The 20412-nt window shown below is 51.8% G+C and overlaps 1 protein-coding gene across 3 annotated transcripts; it reads left to right on the top strand.

Moving 5' to 3' along the window:
• Positions 1 to 425: 425 nt before the first annotated feature.
• Positions 426 to 20179, top strand: LOC110597295 (uncharacterized). 3 transcript variants are annotated; one of them, XR_013432675.1, is made up of 7 exons: positions 474 to 829; positions 9800 to 9845; positions 11789 to 11949; positions 14367 to 14481; positions 15326 to 15427; positions 16724 to 16824; positions 19935 to 20179. XR_013432675.1 is itself a non-coding variant. In XM_078036046.1 (6 exons), exons 1-3 carry the CDS (start codon positions 441 to 443, stop codon positions 14408 to 14410), a joined length of 594 nt encoding a protein of 197 aa, XP_077892172.1. In that variant the 5' UTR covers positions 426 to 440; the 3' UTR covers positions 14411 to 14481; positions 15326 to 15427; positions 16687 to 16824; positions 19935 to 20179. The 3 variants fall into 3 exon arrangements, 2 of the variants coding, with proteins under 2 accessions (XP_077892172.1, XP_077892171.1); XM_078036046.1 differs by lacking the exon at positions 9800 to 9845 and having other exon boundaries at positions 426 to 829; positions 16687 to 16824; XM_078036045.1 differs by lacking the exon at positions 9800 to 9845 and having other exon boundaries at positions 426 to 829.
• Positions 20180 to 20412: the final 233 nt, after the last annotated feature.

The raw sequence follows: 20412 nt of genomic DNA on the forward strand, positions 1-20412 counted from the left end.
GTGTGTGAGGTTGTGAATTCCAGGAGTATAAGTGGAGAGTGAGGGTGTAGATCCAGACAGGGTGAATAAAGGGTGAGGGAGTCTGAAAAGCTGAGTGTGCCAAAGTGTATGTCCCCATGTGATTATGATTCTTGGGGGCACACATGTGTGAGATGTAAGGTGTACAGACTAGGGTGACCAAAAGGGGGTGAGATGTGGTTGGTTGTGCCTGCGTGTGCAATGCACGTAATTGAGGATATGGGGTGTTGCTGGGGGTTGAGCATGGCAGGATGTGTGCATGTGTGAACAAGACTGTGCCTGTGATGGGGTGAGTGTGGAAAGGTGCGGGTGTGACTTTGATCGCTGGAGATGGGTAGGCCTTGAGCAGGGCTGGCTGGTGGGTAGGTGCTGGGGGTGCCACAGCAAGGCGCCCGCATCTGGCGGAGCGTGGCCAGGGGCACATGGCCGGGTGGGTGCGCTCAGCGGGCCTGGGAAGGGAACACTTAGGCTGCCCCAGCGGCGCTGACACAGCCTGGGCGCCCCCGTGGCAGTCGCGGCGCCGAGCAAGCTGGCGCAGCGCGGAGCTCAGGCTCATGATGCGCCCGTGTCCATTAGTCGGGCTGCGCGGGTGGCTCCGCGAGTGGCCCGGCGCTCGAGATCTCGCCCCTTCTCTGTGGGCCGGGCCCGCCCGCTGCTGCCACCTCCTCCCCCGGAGCAGCGCGGCGCCTCCTGGCGGCCCAGCGCCGCGGGGGGCGTGGCGGCCTAGGCGGGCTGCGCCACCGAGACTGACAACGTCCCCGCTGCAGCTGGTGCACCAGAAGAAGGGGATGGACAGCAAGCCCCGCGCCGGGTGAGTGGGCTCGGCGGGCCGCCCCTCCTTTGTCCGTGCGCGCCTGGGAGCCTGGGTGCCAGCGCTCGGGCCAGCTGGGCCTGACAGGTTGGCTGTGCGCCGCGGGCAGGCGCCATGAGCTGCGGCAGGGCCGGCCCAGGCGGTGGAAAGGGACTCTCTGAAGCCATCCCAGCCTGAGCCTGTCCCTTTGGGCCAGAGCGCCTGGCTGCCTCACTCCCTCGCCCACCTTTCTCTGGAAACCTGGGAAGCCCGCCCGCCCAAGGCTGTTTACCGGCGTGCGGAATTAGAATCCTCCTTGCCTTTCCCTCATTTTATTGTTTCGAGATCACTCCCTGCAGTTGTAATCTCGACTTGGTCTGGAGGAAGGCTTGCTGTGCTCACGGAACATTCCTCACGAGCGCAGATGTGCTGCCTTATGGGGGGAGGGTGCGGCCTTCTCCGCGGGGTCCCCCATCAGCGCCTCCAGGTCGCAGTCTGTAGAGGCTAAGGGGAGACCACCTGCCTCCCGACCTTAGGTGGGCCGGAACTGACAGCTGCAACACGGTGGGAGGGGCTCCTGTTGGCGGATTGACGACACTGTCCCCGCAACCCTCCCCAGTTTTGGGGAAAGAGTCCCCTGCTAGGGACAGGATTTGCCAATGCCATGCCCTTCCCGCAGCGGCCGACCGCGAGGGCAGTTTAGGTGTGGAAGAGGCAGGCTGGGCTGTGGAAAGGGACTCTCTGAATCCATCCTAGACTGATGGGTGTTTCCTTCCTTAGAGCACGGGTTGCTACTTTGTGTCTTGCCGCTTTCCCGTGCAGTGGATGCAGGTGACCTGTTGAGGTTTTGAGGGGCTGTGGCATGGCCTGGAACAGACGCACCTGGGAATGAGGACTGGGGGAGCTCATGAAAATGCAGATTCCCTGGCTTAGCCCAGATGCACCAATCAGAGTTCCTGGGGGGTGGGACCTGGAGACGGGCATTTTCACAGACCACGCCGGTGTGAGTGATGCCCATTGATGACTGAGAACGCAGCGGGGCGGGGTCTGCATGTTCCAGGCCCAGGCTTCAATCCCCCCACTACCAAAAAAAAAAGGGGGCCAATGCATAACACTCCAGATACATGATTTGAATCGAACCCAATGCCCCAAGCATATTAGGTGAGCACTGTACCTCTGAGCCACAGCCTTAGCCCCACAAGGAATTATTCTTAATTGATAATAGAAATATGCACTCCTCATGTGGAGGTCTGGAGGTTGTGCTGTACATAATTTTGTATTTTAAAAAGTAAGATTTCTGGTTGGGATTGGAATGGAGGGTAATATTCATTTTAGAGTTTGCCAGTTTGGGAACTGATTTTTTTTTTGGAATTGATTTATTTTCTTTTTTCTTAAAATATTTTTATTAGTTATCGATGGACTTTATTGATCTATTTCTTTTATATGTGGTGCTGAGAATCGAACCCAGTTCCTCACACATACTAGGCAAGTGCTTTACCACTAATCTACAATCCCAGCCTAAGAATTGATTTATTTTCTAAACAGTGATCTAGATTCAGATTCAAGTCATGTATCTGGAGTGCTATGCATTTGCCTTTTTTTGTGTTGGGCGGGGGTAGAGCTAGGGGATTAAAGCCAGGGCCTGGAGCATGTTAGGCCTGCACTCCACAGATATATATAACCCCAGTTCAGTTATAATCTGCATTTTTTGGAGAGTAGCAATTTCAATGTGGGAATTCTGGTGTTTGGAATACCTTTTGAACAAAGGCTTCCTGAATGTAACTGTGAGGGTGGGAGGGTGTGCTAAAGGAAGGAGAGACTCCTGCCCGATAGTCAGCCTCTCCTGGGCACTTGAGATGAACGGCCTGTGTCCATCCCCACCAGAAAAAACATGGTTTTGAGGTCAGTTTCTAGTTTCTTCATTTTGTAGACAAAGATGTAATGATATTAAATGTTCAAATGATCACAGAGATAATCAGTGAGGGAGGCATAAATGTGGATCCAATCTACTCATTTTGCCTGATGTCCCTCATAATAAAGCTATGAGGAGGCTGGCAGCAGAGGCCTATGCCTGGGAGGCTGAGGCAAGAGCATAGCAAGTCTAAGGCTTTCCTAGGAATTAAGCAAGAGCCTGTCTCAAAAACAAAAGGAAAAAAAAGAAAGAGCTGGGGATGTGGCTTAGTGGCAAGGTGCCCTGGTTTCAATCCCTAGTCCCCAAACCAAAAGATAGAAAATGCTGTAGGTTGGGATTTAGGTGAAAAGTCAGAAAAAATGTGCCATATGTTCCAGGGGACAGTGTTACTCACACTTCCCAAGATTTGCCTGTTTGCTGAGGCCTCTGGCCCCAAGGTTCTTTCCTCCCATGAGAAAGGTTCCTCATCTGGGGACCGAGGACTGTCGAAATGGCTGAGTTGGGAAACTAGGCGGTTGTGCCAGTCTGCTGGGAAGCATTTTATGACACTGCGACCTTTGCTTGTGATGGTGTGGAGTCCCTCTGGATGAAACACCATGGACTGGGTGTCAGATGCCTGGACTCAGGATTCAAGGAGCTGGGTTCCAGTCCAGGCTCTGCTCCTTACTAGCAGGGTGATCTTGGGAAGCCTGCTTCATCTCTGTGGGTCTGGGTTTTTCATCTGTTCAGTGGGAGTAAATTGTACAATGGCAGGGTCACTTTGACCTTTGGTGCATGTAGAGTTTGGAACAGTGATGTTTAATTTGCCTTAGGTATTTACTGGGGCTGGTAGTAATAATTATGTGTGTGTGTGTGTGTGTGTGTGTGTGTGTGTGTGTGTGTGTGTGGTTTGCCTTTGGGGATCTCCAGGATTCTTTGTTAAGAGGAGGGCCTGCCTTTGATGGTAGAAAATTTAGAAATGTCACAACTTCATTGTTCTTTTCTTACCAAATTCAGGAAAATAAATAACTATGTCAAGTATTTCCTCCAGGCATGTGGAAGCCCTGTGCTATCTGGGAGGTGCAGTGAGCACCAGCCGACCGAACACTTCACCTGGCCATGATAATTCCAGGTTTTGTGGCCTGGTCAGGCAGGGATGCTTTGATGTTTGATGTACTTGCACTTGGGAGATGAGGAAGTCTGGCAGATGAAGTAGGTTGAGAAGGAAGAGCTGCTCATCTGGATACATATTCTATCACTAGGATTTAAAAAAACAGCTTTATTGAGGTGTACTTTAACATAACATAAAATACACCTGTTGTAAGGCTATGGTTCATTGATTTTCTTTTAAAAATAAATCCACAGAGTCATGCAATCCACTTTGTGAACAATTCCTTGACCCCTAAGTCCCCATTAATTCCTCTTATAAGTTCCAGGCAACCACTGACTGCTTTCTTTTCCACACACTTGCCCTTTCTGGAAGTTGATATAAATGGAACCTTACTTCATCTGGTTTCTTTCACTTAGTAGAATGTTACTGAAGTCCCTTTTTACTGCTTACTAGAGTTCCATTGTGAGGATGTGCCACTTTGGTTTATCTACTGGCCTTGATGGACGTTGGGAAGGTCTTGAGCTCAGGGCTTCCTAAATAATGCTGCAGAGAACATTCCAAGCCTTGTGGGCCTGGCGGGCATGTGCTTTCATTCACCAGGTCTACCCTGAGTCATTGAGACCCTGTATCTTGTCCTCTGTGTCTTCCCCACCAGTACTGTGGGTGCTCCTGCCCCACCACCCTCGGTTGGCTCCTACATGTGGCAGTTGCCCATGGTTTGGTCCTGGACCTCCTCCCCTGCTGGCGAGGGCATCTGCACCCACGGCCTGAATGACCACCTTACTCAGGAGGCCCTTCTCTCCTCCCCTGACTGCTCCGTAGCGGACCAGAAATATGCTGGTTAGTGAAATCAAGTCTTCATCTCTCTCTCTCTTTTTAAATTTTTTATACTAAGGATTGAATTTAGGAGTGCATAACTACTGAGTCACATCCCCAGCCCTTTTTATATTTTATTTAGAGACAAGATCTCACTGAGTTGCTTACAGCCTGGCTAAGTTGCTGAGGCTAGCCTCAAGCTTGAGATCCTCCTGCCTCAGCCTCCTGAGCTGCTAGGTTTACAGATGTGCACCACCATGCCCAGCAAGTCTAAGTCTCTTAACACACGGATTTAAGAGTGTTAAGTGTTAAGTGTTAACCTCCAGAGGTCACAGCTTGTGTGGAGTGGGAATTGGAGTAATTTCCTAGCTTTGGTTCACCTGATAAGGTATTACAGTAGGGGCAGAGGAACCTTTCAGATGAGAGGAAGTTCATGACCTTGATATGGAGAACCATCCTGGATTGTCCCTGTGAGCCCATTGCAATCTCAGGGTCCTGAAGAGTCAAAGACAGAGCTAGGAGGGTGTCAGGAAGATGAGGCGGTGCTGTGCTGCTTCCTGGAGAGGAAGGTGCAGCCAGGAGGCCAGGAGGCCGGGTCTGTGGGGAGGCCACAAAACCAGTTTTCCCTGGAAGGAACAGAGCCTGTTGACCCCTGGCATTAGCCCTGTGAGACCCATTTTGGAGTATTACTCTCTGGAACTGTAATAGAAGCCACAATATATTTGCTTTGCTTTATTTATTTTTTTCCTTTAGTGGTGCTGAGGATGGAACCCAGGGCTTCAGGCATTCTGGACGAGCCCTCTACCACTGAGCTGTGCCCAGCCCACATATGCATTATTTTTTAGCCACTAAATTTATGGTAGTTTGTTATAGCAACCATGGGAAGCTCGGAGGGTTGGAGAGACCTTGGGCACAGGCTCTCACCCTAGCCTTTCCATCGCCTGGGGTGGCTGGTATCAGCAGGGAGCCTGTCTGGGTGGGTGCCTCCAAGGCATTTCCAGTTTGTGCTTACCTTCTACTTGAGAGCCCAGAACTTAAATCACCATGTTTGTGTGACTCACTACCTATCCATGGAGGAAGAAATAAATGTGTATTTAGGACCTGCAGTTTCAGGCTGTTAGTCAACAGTTTCTCATTTATAACACAGTGGCCTTTGATATTGGCCCTTTTTTAAAATCCTTGTTTTACTGATGAGGAAACTGTGGTTCAGAAAAGTTAGGCAGTTATTTAAGGCCAGAAGTGAGTGGAAGAAACCAATTAGAACCCAGATCAGTCTTGAAAACTGCTGTATAAAAAAAGAAAAGAAAGATCAAAATGCTGTATAAAACAAAAGATTTTAAAAAGATTTAAAAATAGATTGATTTGTTTGTGTGCATGTGCGTGTGCACATGTGTTTGCGATAATAGGGATAGAACCAGGGGTGCTCTACCACTAAGCTGTACCCCCTTTTTTTTGGGTACTGGAAATTGAACCCAGGGGTGCATTATCACTGAGCCACATCCCCAGCCCTGTTTTGTATTTTATTTAGAGACAAGGTCTCACTGAGTTGGTTGGCACCTTTCTTGTGCTGAGGCTGACTTTTATTCTCCTGCCTCAGTCTCATGAGCTGCTGGGATTACAGGTGTGTGCCACTGTGCCTGGCCCCAGTCTTTTTTTATTTTTTATTTTGAGACAGGATCTTTCCAGGTTGCTGAGGCTGACCTTGAACTTGTGATCCTGTTATCTCAACCTCTGGAGTCCATGAGATTCAGGTGTGTAGTACTGTGCCTGACTCATTGTATTTTTAGCTAAAAGCATAAAAGTTGGGCATTATTAACAAGCTGTAATTCCCAGAACAGGATATGTCTTCATTGCCTGTGGTAAAGAGTTTGGCTCTAGGGTTGGAGAGACCTAGGTTAATGGGCCAGTTTTTTCCTTCTCCTAAGTGTGGAGAATCTGAAATGCTTGGAACTAGAAGTGTTTTAGACTTAGGAATTTTAAAATTTTGAATATCCTGGGGCTGAGATCCAAGTGTAAACACAAAATTTATTTGCATTTGATACATCCTTGTATACATAACTCAAGGTTGTTTTGTACAGTAACTTATTTTGTTTTTTTCTTTTGAGATGGGGCCTCTATGTTGCCCAAGCTGATTTTGAACTTGTGGGCTCAAGCAATACTCCTGCCCCATCCTTCCACATAGTTGGAACTTCAGCTGTATGCCACCAGGCCTGGATTTTTAGAATTTTATTCTGCCACCTTATTGTTATTATTATTGTAGTGGGATTGAACTCAGGGCACTTCACCACTGAGCCACACCCCAGCCTGTTTTAGTTTTTGAGACAGGGTCCTGCTGAATTGCTAGACCCTTGATATGTTGCTGAGGCTCCCTTGAACTTGCAATCCTCCTAACTCGGCCTCCCAAGCCTTTGGGATTACAGGTGTGCACCACCGTGCCTGGCTGGGATTTTCCATTTGTTGCATGGAGTTAGAGACCATCAGGGTTTGGAGTTTGGATGTTTAGAGTACAGGTGCTCAACCTGTTCTTGTCTTCCACAGGCCGCTCCCCCCATCCCCGTGCCTCAGTTTGATCTTTTGTAAAGCAGGGGCATGGAAAGGGTGCCTTGTGGGTGTGAAGCTCACAGAGGATGAAGAATCCAAATGACAGGAACTCTGCAGCCCATAGGGGAGGGAGGAGCCTTGGGCAAGTTTCCATTTTGGGTGACAAGATGCTCTTTCTAGGATACTGCATAGGGTCTGACGAGAGCAAGAGCTTAGGTCAGCAGTGGCCACAGAGAAACCAGAGCCACCAGAAGTGGTATTGGACCCTCATAAACACACCTCAGGTTGCTGCGCCTTGAGTAACAGGGCTGATGCAGGCCCTCAGTATGGTACCAGGACCAGGGTCCATCAGATGTGAGATTCACTGTTCATGCCACTAAGAAAAATAAGGTCAGGGAGGGAGGAGTTCTTACTACAGATAGGGCTGTTTTTTTTTTTTCCTTCTTTTTCTTCCTGAGGCAGAGCCTGCACTGCCGCAGGTCCTCAGCACCGTGTCACCACACGGCTATCATGTCAAGGCCATGGGAACCCTTTGTCTGTCTCTACAGGTTGGTCACGCTTTGACCAGGAGAGAGCAGAAGTACCCTGATTCTCCTAGGTGTCAGGGACCTCTCCCCATGCCTGGGGAAGGGACGGCAGAGTTGGGGGTATCACATTCTCCTCCACAAAACTCCCAACGGGGCCTCCCTTACCTTGCACCATCCAGGCCCCTGGTTGCTGGCTGGGGGGGGGGGTAACTCGATCTGGGTCAGATGGTGCAGTATGAGGTAGTGTCTAGCTGAGCATCATGGTATTTTATGAAGCCCGAAATGTGATCGGTACTGTTGTCACACTTTAGCATCCCCAACAATCCCCTTGCAAATGAGTAAAACAGAGCCTCCCCAAATGCCTTCCCCCTGACATCAAGGAAAGCCCGTGGAACCCAGCCCGGGCCGAGCCATTTGACCCCTGAAGGACTGTGGAGCCTGGGGAAGGACGGGAGGTGCTTTTCCAGTGCACTGGGGAATGTGCTGTTGGTCTTGTGTTCTCTGTGGCCTGTCTGTAAAGTCAGCACTCTCCTAAAATGCAAACTCACCAGCACGTGGGGCCTGCTGAGCCTAAGGTCCTTCTAGTTACACGAAAGCTATGAGTCAGAGATCTCCAATCAGATGCCAATGGGCCAGGTAACAGGTGAATCAAGCCCAGCAGAGACTGTGGGTACCTGCAAGTAGATGCCCCACAGCTCAGCTCCAAAGGACAGCGCGGACACAGGGATGTGGGAAAGAGCGGGACAGACAGAACTCCCCAAAGCCGACCTGTTGCCCATCATTCCAAAAACATGTTTTGCAACCCAGGGCAGGCTAAATGAGGAGCTCTCTGCTCCTCCCTGACTGAACTTACTACCAGGGTAAGTATCCTTCTAGAGCTGCACTGCCCATAGAATTTTCTTTGATGGTAGAAATGAATGTGTGAAGAATCCAGTATAGAACTCCCTGGGTACAGGTGGCCACTGAGCACTCAAGGAGGACTAAGGAAAGACAGGAGGCCATGGGGCCCATGGGTAGTGGAAACAGCAGGCCTGGGACCCAGTGTTCAGTCAGTGATGGTCACAGACTTTGGGACCCAGAGGGTAGCCTCCAGAAGCTAACACTGGGAGAACACGGGGTTCTTGGAGACAAAGTCAGTAGAGCATCCAAGCAGAGGGGACAGTGAGGCAAAGGCCTCCACCTCATCATGGCCAGGGCTGCCATTTTTCCTGGAGGCTGGGAGGCTGGGGAGGCTAGGTTTGCACCTACAACACTCAGTGTCACACACATCACCCGCAGTCCCCTCTTCCTTGCAAAACTGTCTCAATTTGGATGATAAATTTTCTGCTCGACCTCTCTCAGGCCAACCAGCTGCCTAATAGGAAACTAGAGAGAAAGAGAGAGGAGACCCCACAGGAACACTTCTTACCCCCAGTGGCAAAGCCCAGCCTCGGACTCCAGCATGGGCTCCCGACCCAGCTCACCCACCCCCATGGCTAGAGGAGCCAGCTCTGCAAGGCACCATCACATCAACCAGGCCTGTTTCTTCTTTCTCTTCTCCAAATTCCCCGTAGGATTATGACCAGATCCACGTTGATGATGTCTCATCAGATGACAATGGGCAAGATTTAAGGTGGGAATCTGGGGAGTCAGAACTGTCTATCAGTTGATTCTCAGGAGGGGAGGGCTAGTCACTGGACCAGATGCACCTGTCACTAGCCATATCTGGACCCTGAGCCCCTTTGAACTCAAAGCACAACCCTGCCCCCCTCTGGAGCATCTTCTGTCACCTCTGACCTCAGGTGCTGCTGCGTCACTCACTCTCCATCCCAGTGTACTGGAGTTGTGGGTGCATACCATAAAAACTCACCCCTGCCCCCCTCAAATCATTGCCATCAAGAGTTTGATCCAGGGGCTGGGGATGTGGCTCAAGCGGTAGCGCGCTCGCCTGACATGCGAGCGGCCAGGGTTCGATCCTCAGCACCACATACCAACAAAGATGTTGTGTCCGCCGAGAACTAAACAATAAAAAACATTAAAAATTCTCTCTCTCTCTCTCTCTCTCTCTCTCTCTCTCTCTCTCTCTCTCTCTCTCCCCTCTCTCACTCTCTCTTTAAAAAAAAAAGAGTTTGATCCACGTCCCTTTGGAGACTTCATGATATTCGTTAGCTGGTATGTATTTTTAATATAAAAAAATTCATTCAGTCAATACTCAAGAAACACTTTCTGAACAAATAAGTGGTGAGTCTGGCTTTCACGGGAAAACACTCCTAAGACGGTTTCTGGAAATCTGGTAACTGGCTGCCTTGGTAATGAGCCAGCTTTCAGAGGAGTGAGATAGAAATGTCCCAAGCCTGCCCCTGGGGAGACGTGACCAAAACAGAACCACAGGTCCTCTGTGCCAACCCCAAATCATCACAGCTCAGCACCTCCAAGCCGTCCTGGATACGGTGAGCAGGTTCTGGTTACGGGTGTGGACGTATCCCCACCCACGTCTGAACCAGAACGGAGTCCCTGCCGGGTGCTCTGCCAGTCTCTCCAAAGCCCAGAACTATCAGAAGTAATCTCATCAGCCATCCAGAACATCCATCTGTCCCCAGGCTGGTGAGGAGCAGCACCATTCTGCGGCCCAATTCCTGGTGTAAATAAGGCCAGGTCAGAGTTAATGGGTCATTTCTGTGAAGTCATCTCTGGGAGCCAGGCTCCCTCTCAAGACATTGGGACACCAGGGTCTGGGGTTAGTGCTTCCCCTGCAGCTGCTGGGAGCCCACCTTGGGCTGCGCTGCCTGGTATCTTGTGCCAGGAATCCATCGTCTGAGGGTGTTTCCCCAAGTCAAATTCCCCATTTAATCATTCAGGAAATATTCACTATATTGATCCTACTATAGGCTCAGCACCAAGCATCAAATGTCTCTTTTTTTCGATGGGTACAGGGGTTCAGTTGGCAGTGAGACTCAACCTCAGGGCCCTTGTTGAGCACCTGCCCTGCTTTCAATGCTTCCTGTGGGTTAACCCCTGGCATCTTTGAGGGAGCCCTAAGAGACTCTCCTGTCACTCCCTGTCATAGTTGATGAACTTGAGGCACAGAGAGATCAAGACACCTGCCCAAGCTCACATAGCTGGTGAAAGGTAGGATCCAAACCCGAGCAGCCCAGCTCCAGAGACCCACTCTGGGACAATGGGCAAGATTTAAGGTGGGATTAAATCCCACCTTACTGACCCCTCGGTCCTGCTGGGCACCCCACCCCACCCTCCTTAAGGAGACTCTATCTCTGGGCATCTACTCAGGTCATCCTCCAAATTAATAGGCAGTGTTAGTTCTTTAAGAATAAGTCCCGGCAAGATGGGAGCCTTGCTGAACAGGGAGGGTGGCAGGGTGGTCAGGAGTTGGGGTCTGGACTCAGGGGACTGTGATGGCTAGAAGTCCTGCCCCTTCCTTGGTGGATAGAGAATGAGCTGGAAAAGTGCCCAGTGCGGTCCCAGAGGATAGCTTCTGCCCCCTTTTATGTGGGATGTGTTCCTTGACCTTTGGAAATGCCACTTTTTTGTCACTTCTAAAGTTTCCTGGCCACACAGAGAATTCCTTAGCCTAACATGCTTCTCTGGAGGTCGAGGTACATATCTGCAAAGCACCAACTGGGCAGCGGAGTGCGCCTCCTTTGACAAAAGTTGGGAGAAAGGCTGTGGGAGGGAGGAGAGGTGGGGCCAGGTCTTCCCAGGGGGACTTGGGGATCCCCGTAGTGGGGATTAACTGGACTCTTTCATCAGGATGATCCGATCACAGCTGTTTATTGTAGAATTCCCTTGGAGCTCAGAATTCCAAAGGGAGAGGACAGAGTCTTTCTTGGGTTGGCCACTGCCTTCAGGGGCAGCCATTGTGTCCCGAAGAAGCTAGAGGCTCTGTTGATAAAGAAGAAAGGGGTGTGGGCTGCTTAGAGAGGAGCAGGAGACACGGCCTTCTTGGGGTGCCAGTGCTGCTCCTCTCAGGTGCTCATGTGGTACCTTGAAATCATCCAGGGGTGCACAGGTACCCCAGATCCACCCGTGGGTCCTCAGGCCCTGTGTCTCCCAGTGCAAGGACACTAATCCCGCTGTGCCCTCACCTGTCTCCCCAGCACCTACAACTTCTCCACCAATGGCTTCCACAGTGCAGCCCCGGGGGCCGGCCTGTGCCTAGGCACCAGGGTGTATGGCGGTGTGGACTGGATGTGGAATCTGGCCTTCCACTACCGGCGGGTGAAGGAGATGTACAACACCTACTGGGACAACATGGGCGGTGAGTGCAGGGACTTCCACAGAACGGACTGGGCAGTGGGAGAGCAGCGACAGTCCCCAGGACCAGCCGGTAGCATTTGATTCCCTGACTTTGAGGGGGAGGAAGCCTGGGACAGAGGGCACCTCCTGTCCCTGAACACAGGGCCCCCAGAGCATAAGCTGGGCGTGGTAGAGTACCCCTAGCTGGACCTGAGGCTCACCAAGGTGCTCCCCATGGCAGCATTACTGAGCCCGGAGTTGGCTGGGTTTTTTGTTTCATGAATTCAAAGAATGAGACTCGCAGAGTCCGAGGTGAAAGGCAGCTGTAGGAACTTACCAAGGCCAAGTGAAGTAAGCTCCAGAGGCAGGAGAGGACCCCAGAGGACTGGTCGGGCATTTTCCCTTCCTTGGAAAGGCTGCGGACTCCAGGTCATGTTTTTCCCGATTTTAAAATAAACATTCCCCAAGTTTCTCAGCAAATCCCTGCTGCTCAGGGGCCAGTCTCCTCCTCCTGATCTCACCAGAAGCCTCCACCTGAGGACTCATGAGAAATGCAGGGTCTGTGCCCCCTCACACCTGCTGATCCAAAACTCAAGAGCTGGGCCAGGGTCTGTTCTCCAGCAGGCATCCAGGCAATGCTGGGGCCCTGCGGCCTGAGGGCCAGGGCTGGGTCCAGAGCAGTGCAGAGCTGGACAGAGATGCACAACCCCAGGCCCTGTTCCAGGCCACTAACTCAGAATCTGTGTCTTTAATATGATTCCCTCAGTAACAATGGGGCACCAGGAGCCACTGGTTCCCAAACAAGTTTCCCTGTCTCCCTCACTCAAGAATGTCCACAGCCAATTCTCTGGGTTGGCTGATTCTCTGGGTCTGGCTGCAGCTGCCTGAGGCTTAGGGTCCTCGGGTTGTCACATGCAGCCTTTCCTTGCCACCTGAAGGAGGTGTCTGAAGGGGGCTGGAGGTGGGTTGCTGGGCAAAGGCCAGGTCCTGGGTTAGTAGTTCAAGGATTCTCCAGGCCAGTGGTTCTCAATGGGAGAACCTCAAGAGGTTGTAGGGTCTCCAGATGGCCTGGCACCTGGAGGTGAACGAGGGTCTAAGACAGCAGGGCCGGGTCTGCCATGTCCTGGGCCCTCCATTCCCAGGACCAGGAAAGTCGGTTTTCATCCTGGACAGGACCCGTCTCTGCCCCATGCTGACACATCCTAGCTGTGGGGCCTTCGACAGGAGGGAGCCGTGTGCTTGGGTATGGAGACAGTGGAGGCCCTCTGCTCCCCCGCCACATCAAGGCCCAGGAAATGCCCTGGGCTTTGTCAGTCTGCTCTGTTCTCCCCAAGCTGGGGTGAGGTACCCTGGTGTCAACAGGGCACCACCGCTGGCAAGAGCCAGCCCTGCCCCCCAGCTACTTCAGCACCAGAGAATGAGCCAGGTGCAGGACCCTGGCCTCCAGCCAGAGGCTAGCACAGACCCTAGGGTGCCCTGGGGGGGGTGCTCAGAAGGGGTGACTGCAGGACACAGGCTGGACAGGAGGCACTTGGGAGTCACATCCCAGAGGCCGAGGGTGGACTTGGAGCCTGTGCCTGACATTGTCCTCTCTTTGACAATTCCAAGAAGTCACATAGCACTTCCACCGCTCACCTGCCAAAACTTCCATCACAGGAGCACACATAGTTGAGCAGAAGTTGGCAATGGAGACTTTTAGCCTAGAGAGCACCAGCCCCTTAAAAACCAAGGGTTTTATTACAAATGAGGATTTTAAAAATTTTTAATATTTACTAAAAAGAAGGATGGATGGTGGGAGGCCAATCACTGTGTTTCCTCTACAAACAGCAAATGAAAAATCCCTGAGAACATCGATTCTTCTGCTTTTCAGGAAGATAAAGAGGCGGGGGCAGCTGGAAGGGCTCAAGGTGGGGGATGGGAAGAGAGTGTCTAGATCCTGCGGGGCCTTGTGCGGTGGTGGGTCACCCAGTGGAGACAGTGATGGCAGACAGCACAGGCTCAGGGCAGGATTGTGTCACAGCGAGGTCATTGTCCCTGCACACACAGCCCTGCCAAGTGGATGGATGGATGGATAAGTGGATGGATGGATGGGTAAGTGGATGGATGGATGGATGAATAGATGATGGATGGATGAGTGGATGGATGGATGATGGATGGACAGATGGATGAGTGGATGGATGGATGGATGGTGAATGGATGGCTGAGTAGATAAATGAGTGGATGGATGGCCTGATGGAGGGTGAAAGTATCGGTCAGTGGATGGATTCATCAACCCATCAGGTGACCCCAGGAGAGGTTAGGAGGGGCTGCTGGGTTGAAGTTGGCACTGGGTGCCATCTGGTTGAGTCCTCCTGGTATAGTAGCTCACTCCCCTTCCCTAACTCTGTCCCTCTACCATTATTAATATAACCATGGCACCTGTATTTCCTTTCTCTGCAGGATTGATAGGGGCTCCCAAAAGAGAGACCTGGCTACAGCTCTGAGTGGAGCTGGAGGCGCTGACATATCTCTGGCTCATGCACTCCCTGAAGGCACTAAACCTCATCAACTCCTGGCAAGTAGGAGCCCTGTTTCACTCTGCACCACTGAGCTTTCCAGGAGACAGTGGTGGCTCCACCTCCCACACATAGGAGAGCTGGATGCCTCCAGCAGCTTTTCCTAAGCTTCCTGTGGGAGGCACAGTGGCTGCCTTGCCCCGATAGCATAGCCCAGCAAGTAGAGGCAGAGACTTCTTGGGGTCCAGCAGGCCTCAGGGTTCTGGATTCTCTCCAAAGACCAGAAGGGGCTGGGCACAGTGGTCCACACCTGCAGTCCCAGTGACTCAGGAGGCTGAAGCAGGAAGACTGCAAGTTCAAGGCCAGCCTCAGCACCTAGCAAGGCTCTGTCTCAAAATAAAATAAAAAGGCCTAGAATGGAGCTCAGAACTGGCACTTGTTCTCCAGTTTGCCCCTGCCCCCACCCTCCCTATGGTCCTACATTCAGTCCCTGTGACCCAATTACATCACCTAGACACTTGCAGCTAATTATACAAAAACATTGATCTAGCAATAAACATTTGCTATTAAATAAGCAAGGTTGTGGCTCAGTGGTAGAGCACTTGCCTAGCATGTGTGAGGCCCTGGGTTCCATCCTCAGCACCACATAAAAGTAAATACATAAAGGTATTGTGTCCATCTGCAACTAAAAACGTTTTTAAAAATAAGCAAAGTACTACACCCATGTTGCATGTTAACATCAACCATCTGGAGGCCTGAAGACAGGAAGAGCTGGGGAATCCCTGGGCTTCACCCACACCTGACTATGGCCAGAGAGTCATCTCCAACTCCAGGCTCCTGCTGCAGGGTGGGGTGGCCTGGCCTGGGTACCTTTGAGTTCTAATCCCCAGTTTCCTTCCTCAGGCCCAACTGTGTCAACGTGCTGGTCACCACCACCCAACTGATCCCTCCCTGGCCAAAGTCCTGCTGTACTGACTAGGCTCATCTACAGTGCCACCAAGACAGGTAGGGTGAAGCTAGCCTTCAGGGAAGGAGGGGCAGAGGGGGGCTGGCGGAGGGTGGCAGGTGCTGGCCGGGGGTGGCAGGGGCTGAATTCCCATCCTGGGAACAGGGCAGCCAAGAAAAGGTCACCAGGAGGTTTACTGACCTGTCCATGACCCTCACAGCCCTTTCACCAGGGTGGACAACTAGAATTGGATAACAGGAAATTAATAGCACTGAATGGAACTGAGGGCTCTCCTCCTGCATGACTAGAATGAGCAGCTGATTTGCACCACTTATCTTCTTTTTTATGACAGGGAATGTTGATTTTCTTTTTTGTGTGTGGGGAGCTGATTTTTTGGGGGTGGGGGTAACCTGGAATTGAGCTCAGGAACACTGGACCACTGAGCCACATCCCCCAGCCCTATTTTGTATTTTATTTAGAGACAGGGTCTCACTGAGTTGCTTAGCGCCTCGCTTTTGCTGAGGATAGCTTTAAACTAGTGATTCTCGTGCCTCAGCCTCCCAAGCCGCTGGGGTTACAGGTGTGCTCCACTCTGCCTGGCATTTTTTCAATTCTCATATCACCTAGAAATGTATATGAATACAAAATAAAGCTAGTTAGTGGACGTGTTTTTGACCAGAAATTCTTAACTTTTTTTTTCTGGAGAAGAAAAAAAAAATCGATCTCTAGTTCTTTGGAAGCAAAGTGTAGAGCAGCTCTTTGCTTTTTGCCTGTAGTGATTTTCTAAGTCTGACCATGACTTAAAAGGAGCCTTTGAGTTAAAAATAACTGCAATTCAGGCCAAAACGGTTATTAGACTAACATTTGCAAACAAAACCTTGGGGGCCTTCTCATTTTCTTCCCTGGCTCCTCTACGCAGGTGTCCTTGGTACCTCTTACTTTATGATATTTTCAAAAATGTAATTGTGGTAATTTAACAATATAAAATATTGTTTGTTTATCTGTGGGTTTGGGGATTTGGTTTTGCTTTGGTTTTTGGAGCGGCTGGGGTCACCCAGGGCCTCGCTGGTGGGGCAGGTGCTCTGGACCCCGCCCCAGCTGGGGATCTGGGTGCTGCATGGGGTGCTGCAGAAAGTGCACCGACTCCTCGGGCTACCCCGAGTCTTCTTCCTGATGTCGCCCGGGCTTGAGCAAGTGCTGGTCCTCCATGGGGTTGCGTTGCCATCCGTAGGGTGGGGATGGTCCCAGCGCTGGTTGTCTGGGTGAAGGACGGCCTCAGGCGTGGGCTGATGACCACTCCCGGGTCCTCACGGAACAGAACGGAGGTCTCTTCCTCCCTCCCTCCGTGTGTACAGGGAAGGAGACCTGCTTCGAGAGGATAATGCAGAGGTTCAGCAGGAAAGCCATCTACATCGTGATCGGTGTCGGCGTGGAAGAGGAGCAAGGAGCCAAAAAGGTACCCGCCACCCAAAGCGCCCTGCCCGCTCTCCTCCTCTAGCTCCAGGCGAGCGCTCCCTCTGCCTCCTGCAGGCAGCCTGCTCCTCCTGGCCATCGCTGGCTAGTCCATTCCTATTTGCAAATCGCAGAAGCATTCTGAATAATATGCTTCTGCAAATCCCCCTTGTGCCTCTGGCTGCACCTGTGGTAGCCCTGGACTGTTTCTTGGCTCTGCAAGGATCCCAGAGGCACTCGGCAGGGCCTGGCCGGCAGGGCTAACTCACGTGTGTGCTTTTTATTGAATGCTCTGCAGATCCGTGTTCCAGGAACGCTTCCCAGTTAATAAAGACAGTATTAAGCTAATGAAAAAGAAAATCCCTCATCTGTGATCTTGGGCATGGGGAGAGGGCGGGGGTTCTGTGGCTGCCATTCATAGGGGGTGGGGGCCTGCTCCGGACAAATCATGGACCTAGTGTGTGCACATGAGGATGGATCTCGTGATTCTTCAATCATCTAACAAACAACTTAGTCAGCCTCTCTAAACGTCAAATCCACCCTCCAGATCAATTTATTTTAAAAGAAATATGCCTTTAAAAAGAAGTATATAAGCCACACATGGTGCCTGTGGAAGGGGGGCCTTGGGGAGATGGGGCACCCAGGACTTTCCCTCCCTGGATCTGGGCAGCTCTGCTCTGTCTCCATCTCCACTCCAGCCAGGAACCAGTCCATCCAATAAAATCCTCTGTTCATCCCGGAAGAAACCTGAGCTTGTAGCCCATAGGAGCCTGAGCCAGGTGCTCTAGGCAGTGTTAGAGAGCGTCACCTCCTGGGCCATCCATTCACAGGCACCCACTCCGTCACCATGCCACGTGTCCATTCAATGACCTTGGTGGCCATCTGTCCCTCCTTCCAGCCATGCCCTCATGCACCATGCAACTGTCTGATTGTCCCTGCGATTTTCCATCCCACAGTCCACCCAACTACCCTCGAGACATTGTTATCCACCATCCTCTACCTGCCCAAATGTTCTGCCATTTCCTAGTTGGCCAGCTGTCTAGTTACCTTGCTCTTGTCACCCCTATGGTGAGGACCGGGAGTGCAGCTCGGTGTGGGCACCCCTGGGTTCATCCCCAATGGTGGCGCAGGGACAGGAAGGAGGAAAAGAGGAAGGAAGGAGGGAAGGAAGGAAGGAGGAGTTCAGAGCAGCTGTGCTCTTTCCAGTGGAGCCAGCCCCATCCCAGAGAGCCCAACTCCCTTGGGGAGCAGGACTGGAGACCCTCTACACCACAGCGGGTGAGTTCTGCAGCGCAGGTCCATTGGCCAGTAGTCCTGGGGCTGCAGGCCTGCATCTGGTGTCCTGTGCATCTTGCAGAAGTTGGGACTCCAAGCAGGTTCCACCCCTACGCCACCGTCCCTCTGCTTTTGGGGTCCCCCTGGACGGTTTCTGCGATGGCCACTGGACAGTCCTCAGGGTGCATCGCTCTGCCTGGGGTCCGGTGTCCAGGCCTTTGGGGCGCTTAGAGGGGAGGCTGGGCATATAGTGGCCCTGTGGGTGTGGCAATGGCAGGTGTCAGGTGTTGCTATAGGTACTGGAGCTCCACCGCATGCCTGAGCGCCTCCAGGTCAGCGAGGCAGGAAATCCGCCAGAAGGGCATGTTGTGCTGTTCACAGAGTACATTTTTGCATCGCTGCCAGCTGGGCACCCACCAACCCTCCCGTCTGCCTCCTCGGATGCAGGCCACAGGGCCACAAGGCCATGTCACACATTGAGGGAGCAGTTCCTGTCCAGACTCTGCTCTCGCTACGTCATGAGGCCCCTCCAGGCTCTTGTTGGAATTTGATCCCCACCGTGAGGCCTTGGGGGCCAGAGATCTTCAGGAGGTGACCAGGTTGTGACAGCAGTCGCTGATCAGTCCTTATGCTGCCATCTTGTTTCCTGGGGAAAGAAGTACACTGGGGAGGGAGCAGTACTTTGTGATGGATAAAAGGCATTAAATAAAACCAGGTTTACAGTTTGCAGTGGGGCAGGCAGGGCCTGCACTGGCCTTAGGGTCCCCCACGCCCTTGGCTGGGCCTTCTGGCACCTAGATCCGGGCCATGCCCGTGAAAGCATAGCCCAGGGCCGCTCCCACTTGGCCTGCTCTGAGGGGCACCTGAGCTGTCCACAGCCATCTTTAAAAACAAAGGTGAGCCAGTCTTTCCAATAGCCCAATACCTCCCTCACAGATGCTAGAGAATGATTGTCCCCCCAGAGCACGACTTGAGCAGAGAGCCCTGAAACCAGAGCTGCCCACGAGCCCCCATGCCATGTTAAGCTGCCAGACCAGCCACTAAGGAACAAGCACGGTGCCAGAGCATGGCCAGAGTGCAGGCCAGGCTATAAATTAACAACAGGACAAAACGAAGCCACCTGCCCTCCCCCAATCACCAGTTCCCCCTGCCTAGAGCACCTTGCTCGGGCTCCTATGGGCTGCAAGCCCAGGCTTCTTCTGGGATGAACAGAGGATTTTACTGGATGGACTGGTTCCTGGCTGGAGTGGAGAAGGAGACAGAGCAGAGCTGCCCAGATCCAGGGAGGGAAAGTCCTGGGTGCCCCATCTCCCCAAGGCCCCCCTTCCACAGGCACCATGTGTGGTGACAATCTTTCCACTTCCCCTCTGCTAGCACCAAAGCTTACTACCTTGGAAAATAAAATCAATTACTTATTTAAAAGACTTTTTCATTTAACAGGTGCCCATTAGACACACTAATGGAATTTCAGTTGAGCACACAGGAAAATTATGAGCAAAACAGATGGACCTTCCCCTTATCATTTGAAGTTAATGGGTGTGGACTGCTTTTCTGTTGTAATGACCAAGGGTTGAAGAGGTGGCAGTCCAGTCTTGACACATCTGAGCTGGGATTCTGAATGATTCAGAGCTGCTGGAAGAGAAGGACGGCATCTTTCTCTTCTCTGTATTCTCAGTCCCTACCATAAAGCAGAACTTTGTGCATGTTGGGTGGACAGGTGTGGGTGGCACATGGATGGATGCATCCCTGATGAAAGACCGATGGTTGGCTGAATGGACCAACAGGCAAATCACCAAGTCCATTGTCCCAACCTGCCTGTCTTTTCTGTGTCCCTTGCAGCTCTCCAGAACATTCTAGAAGTAGATGAGGTCGACTCTTCTGGACTTGCCTCTCAGAGGTGCCGAATGACTCCAGATCTTCCAGAGAAGCCCAGCAGGATGGAGACCCCACAGATGTCCCCAGATTGGCCTCTGGAGTGGAAGCAGGGATTTGCCTGGCCGAGGGATTTAGAATTCAGAGAGCTGTCTTTGGGCTTTGTTTTTTTCCCATTTCAAATGACAGAAACAAAGTGGCTTAAAACAAAACAGACTTCCTTGGCTTGTTGGACTGAAAGTTTCAGGAATGGGTGACCTCAGATAACCCGCCCCATACAGAATTCAAGACATGTCCCTCAAATTTACCATCTTGCCCTCCATCCTAAATTCTGTTCCTCTCCTTTGGTTTTGTCTGTGGACCACATGGACACACTTAGAGATGAAGCTGTGAGGCTGTTACCCAACCAAGATTTTCAGTGGTAAATCACTGTCTGTCCTTGCTT

The sequence above is a fragment of the Ictidomys tridecemlineatus genome, unplaced genomic scaffold (assembly GCF_052094955.1).
Source record: "Ictidomys tridecemlineatus isolate mIctTri1 unplaced genomic scaffold, mIctTri1.hap1 Scaffold_163, whole genome shotgun sequence".
NCBI lineage: Eukaryota > Metazoa > Chordata > Mammalia > Rodentia > Sciuridae > Ictidomys > Ictidomys tridecemlineatus.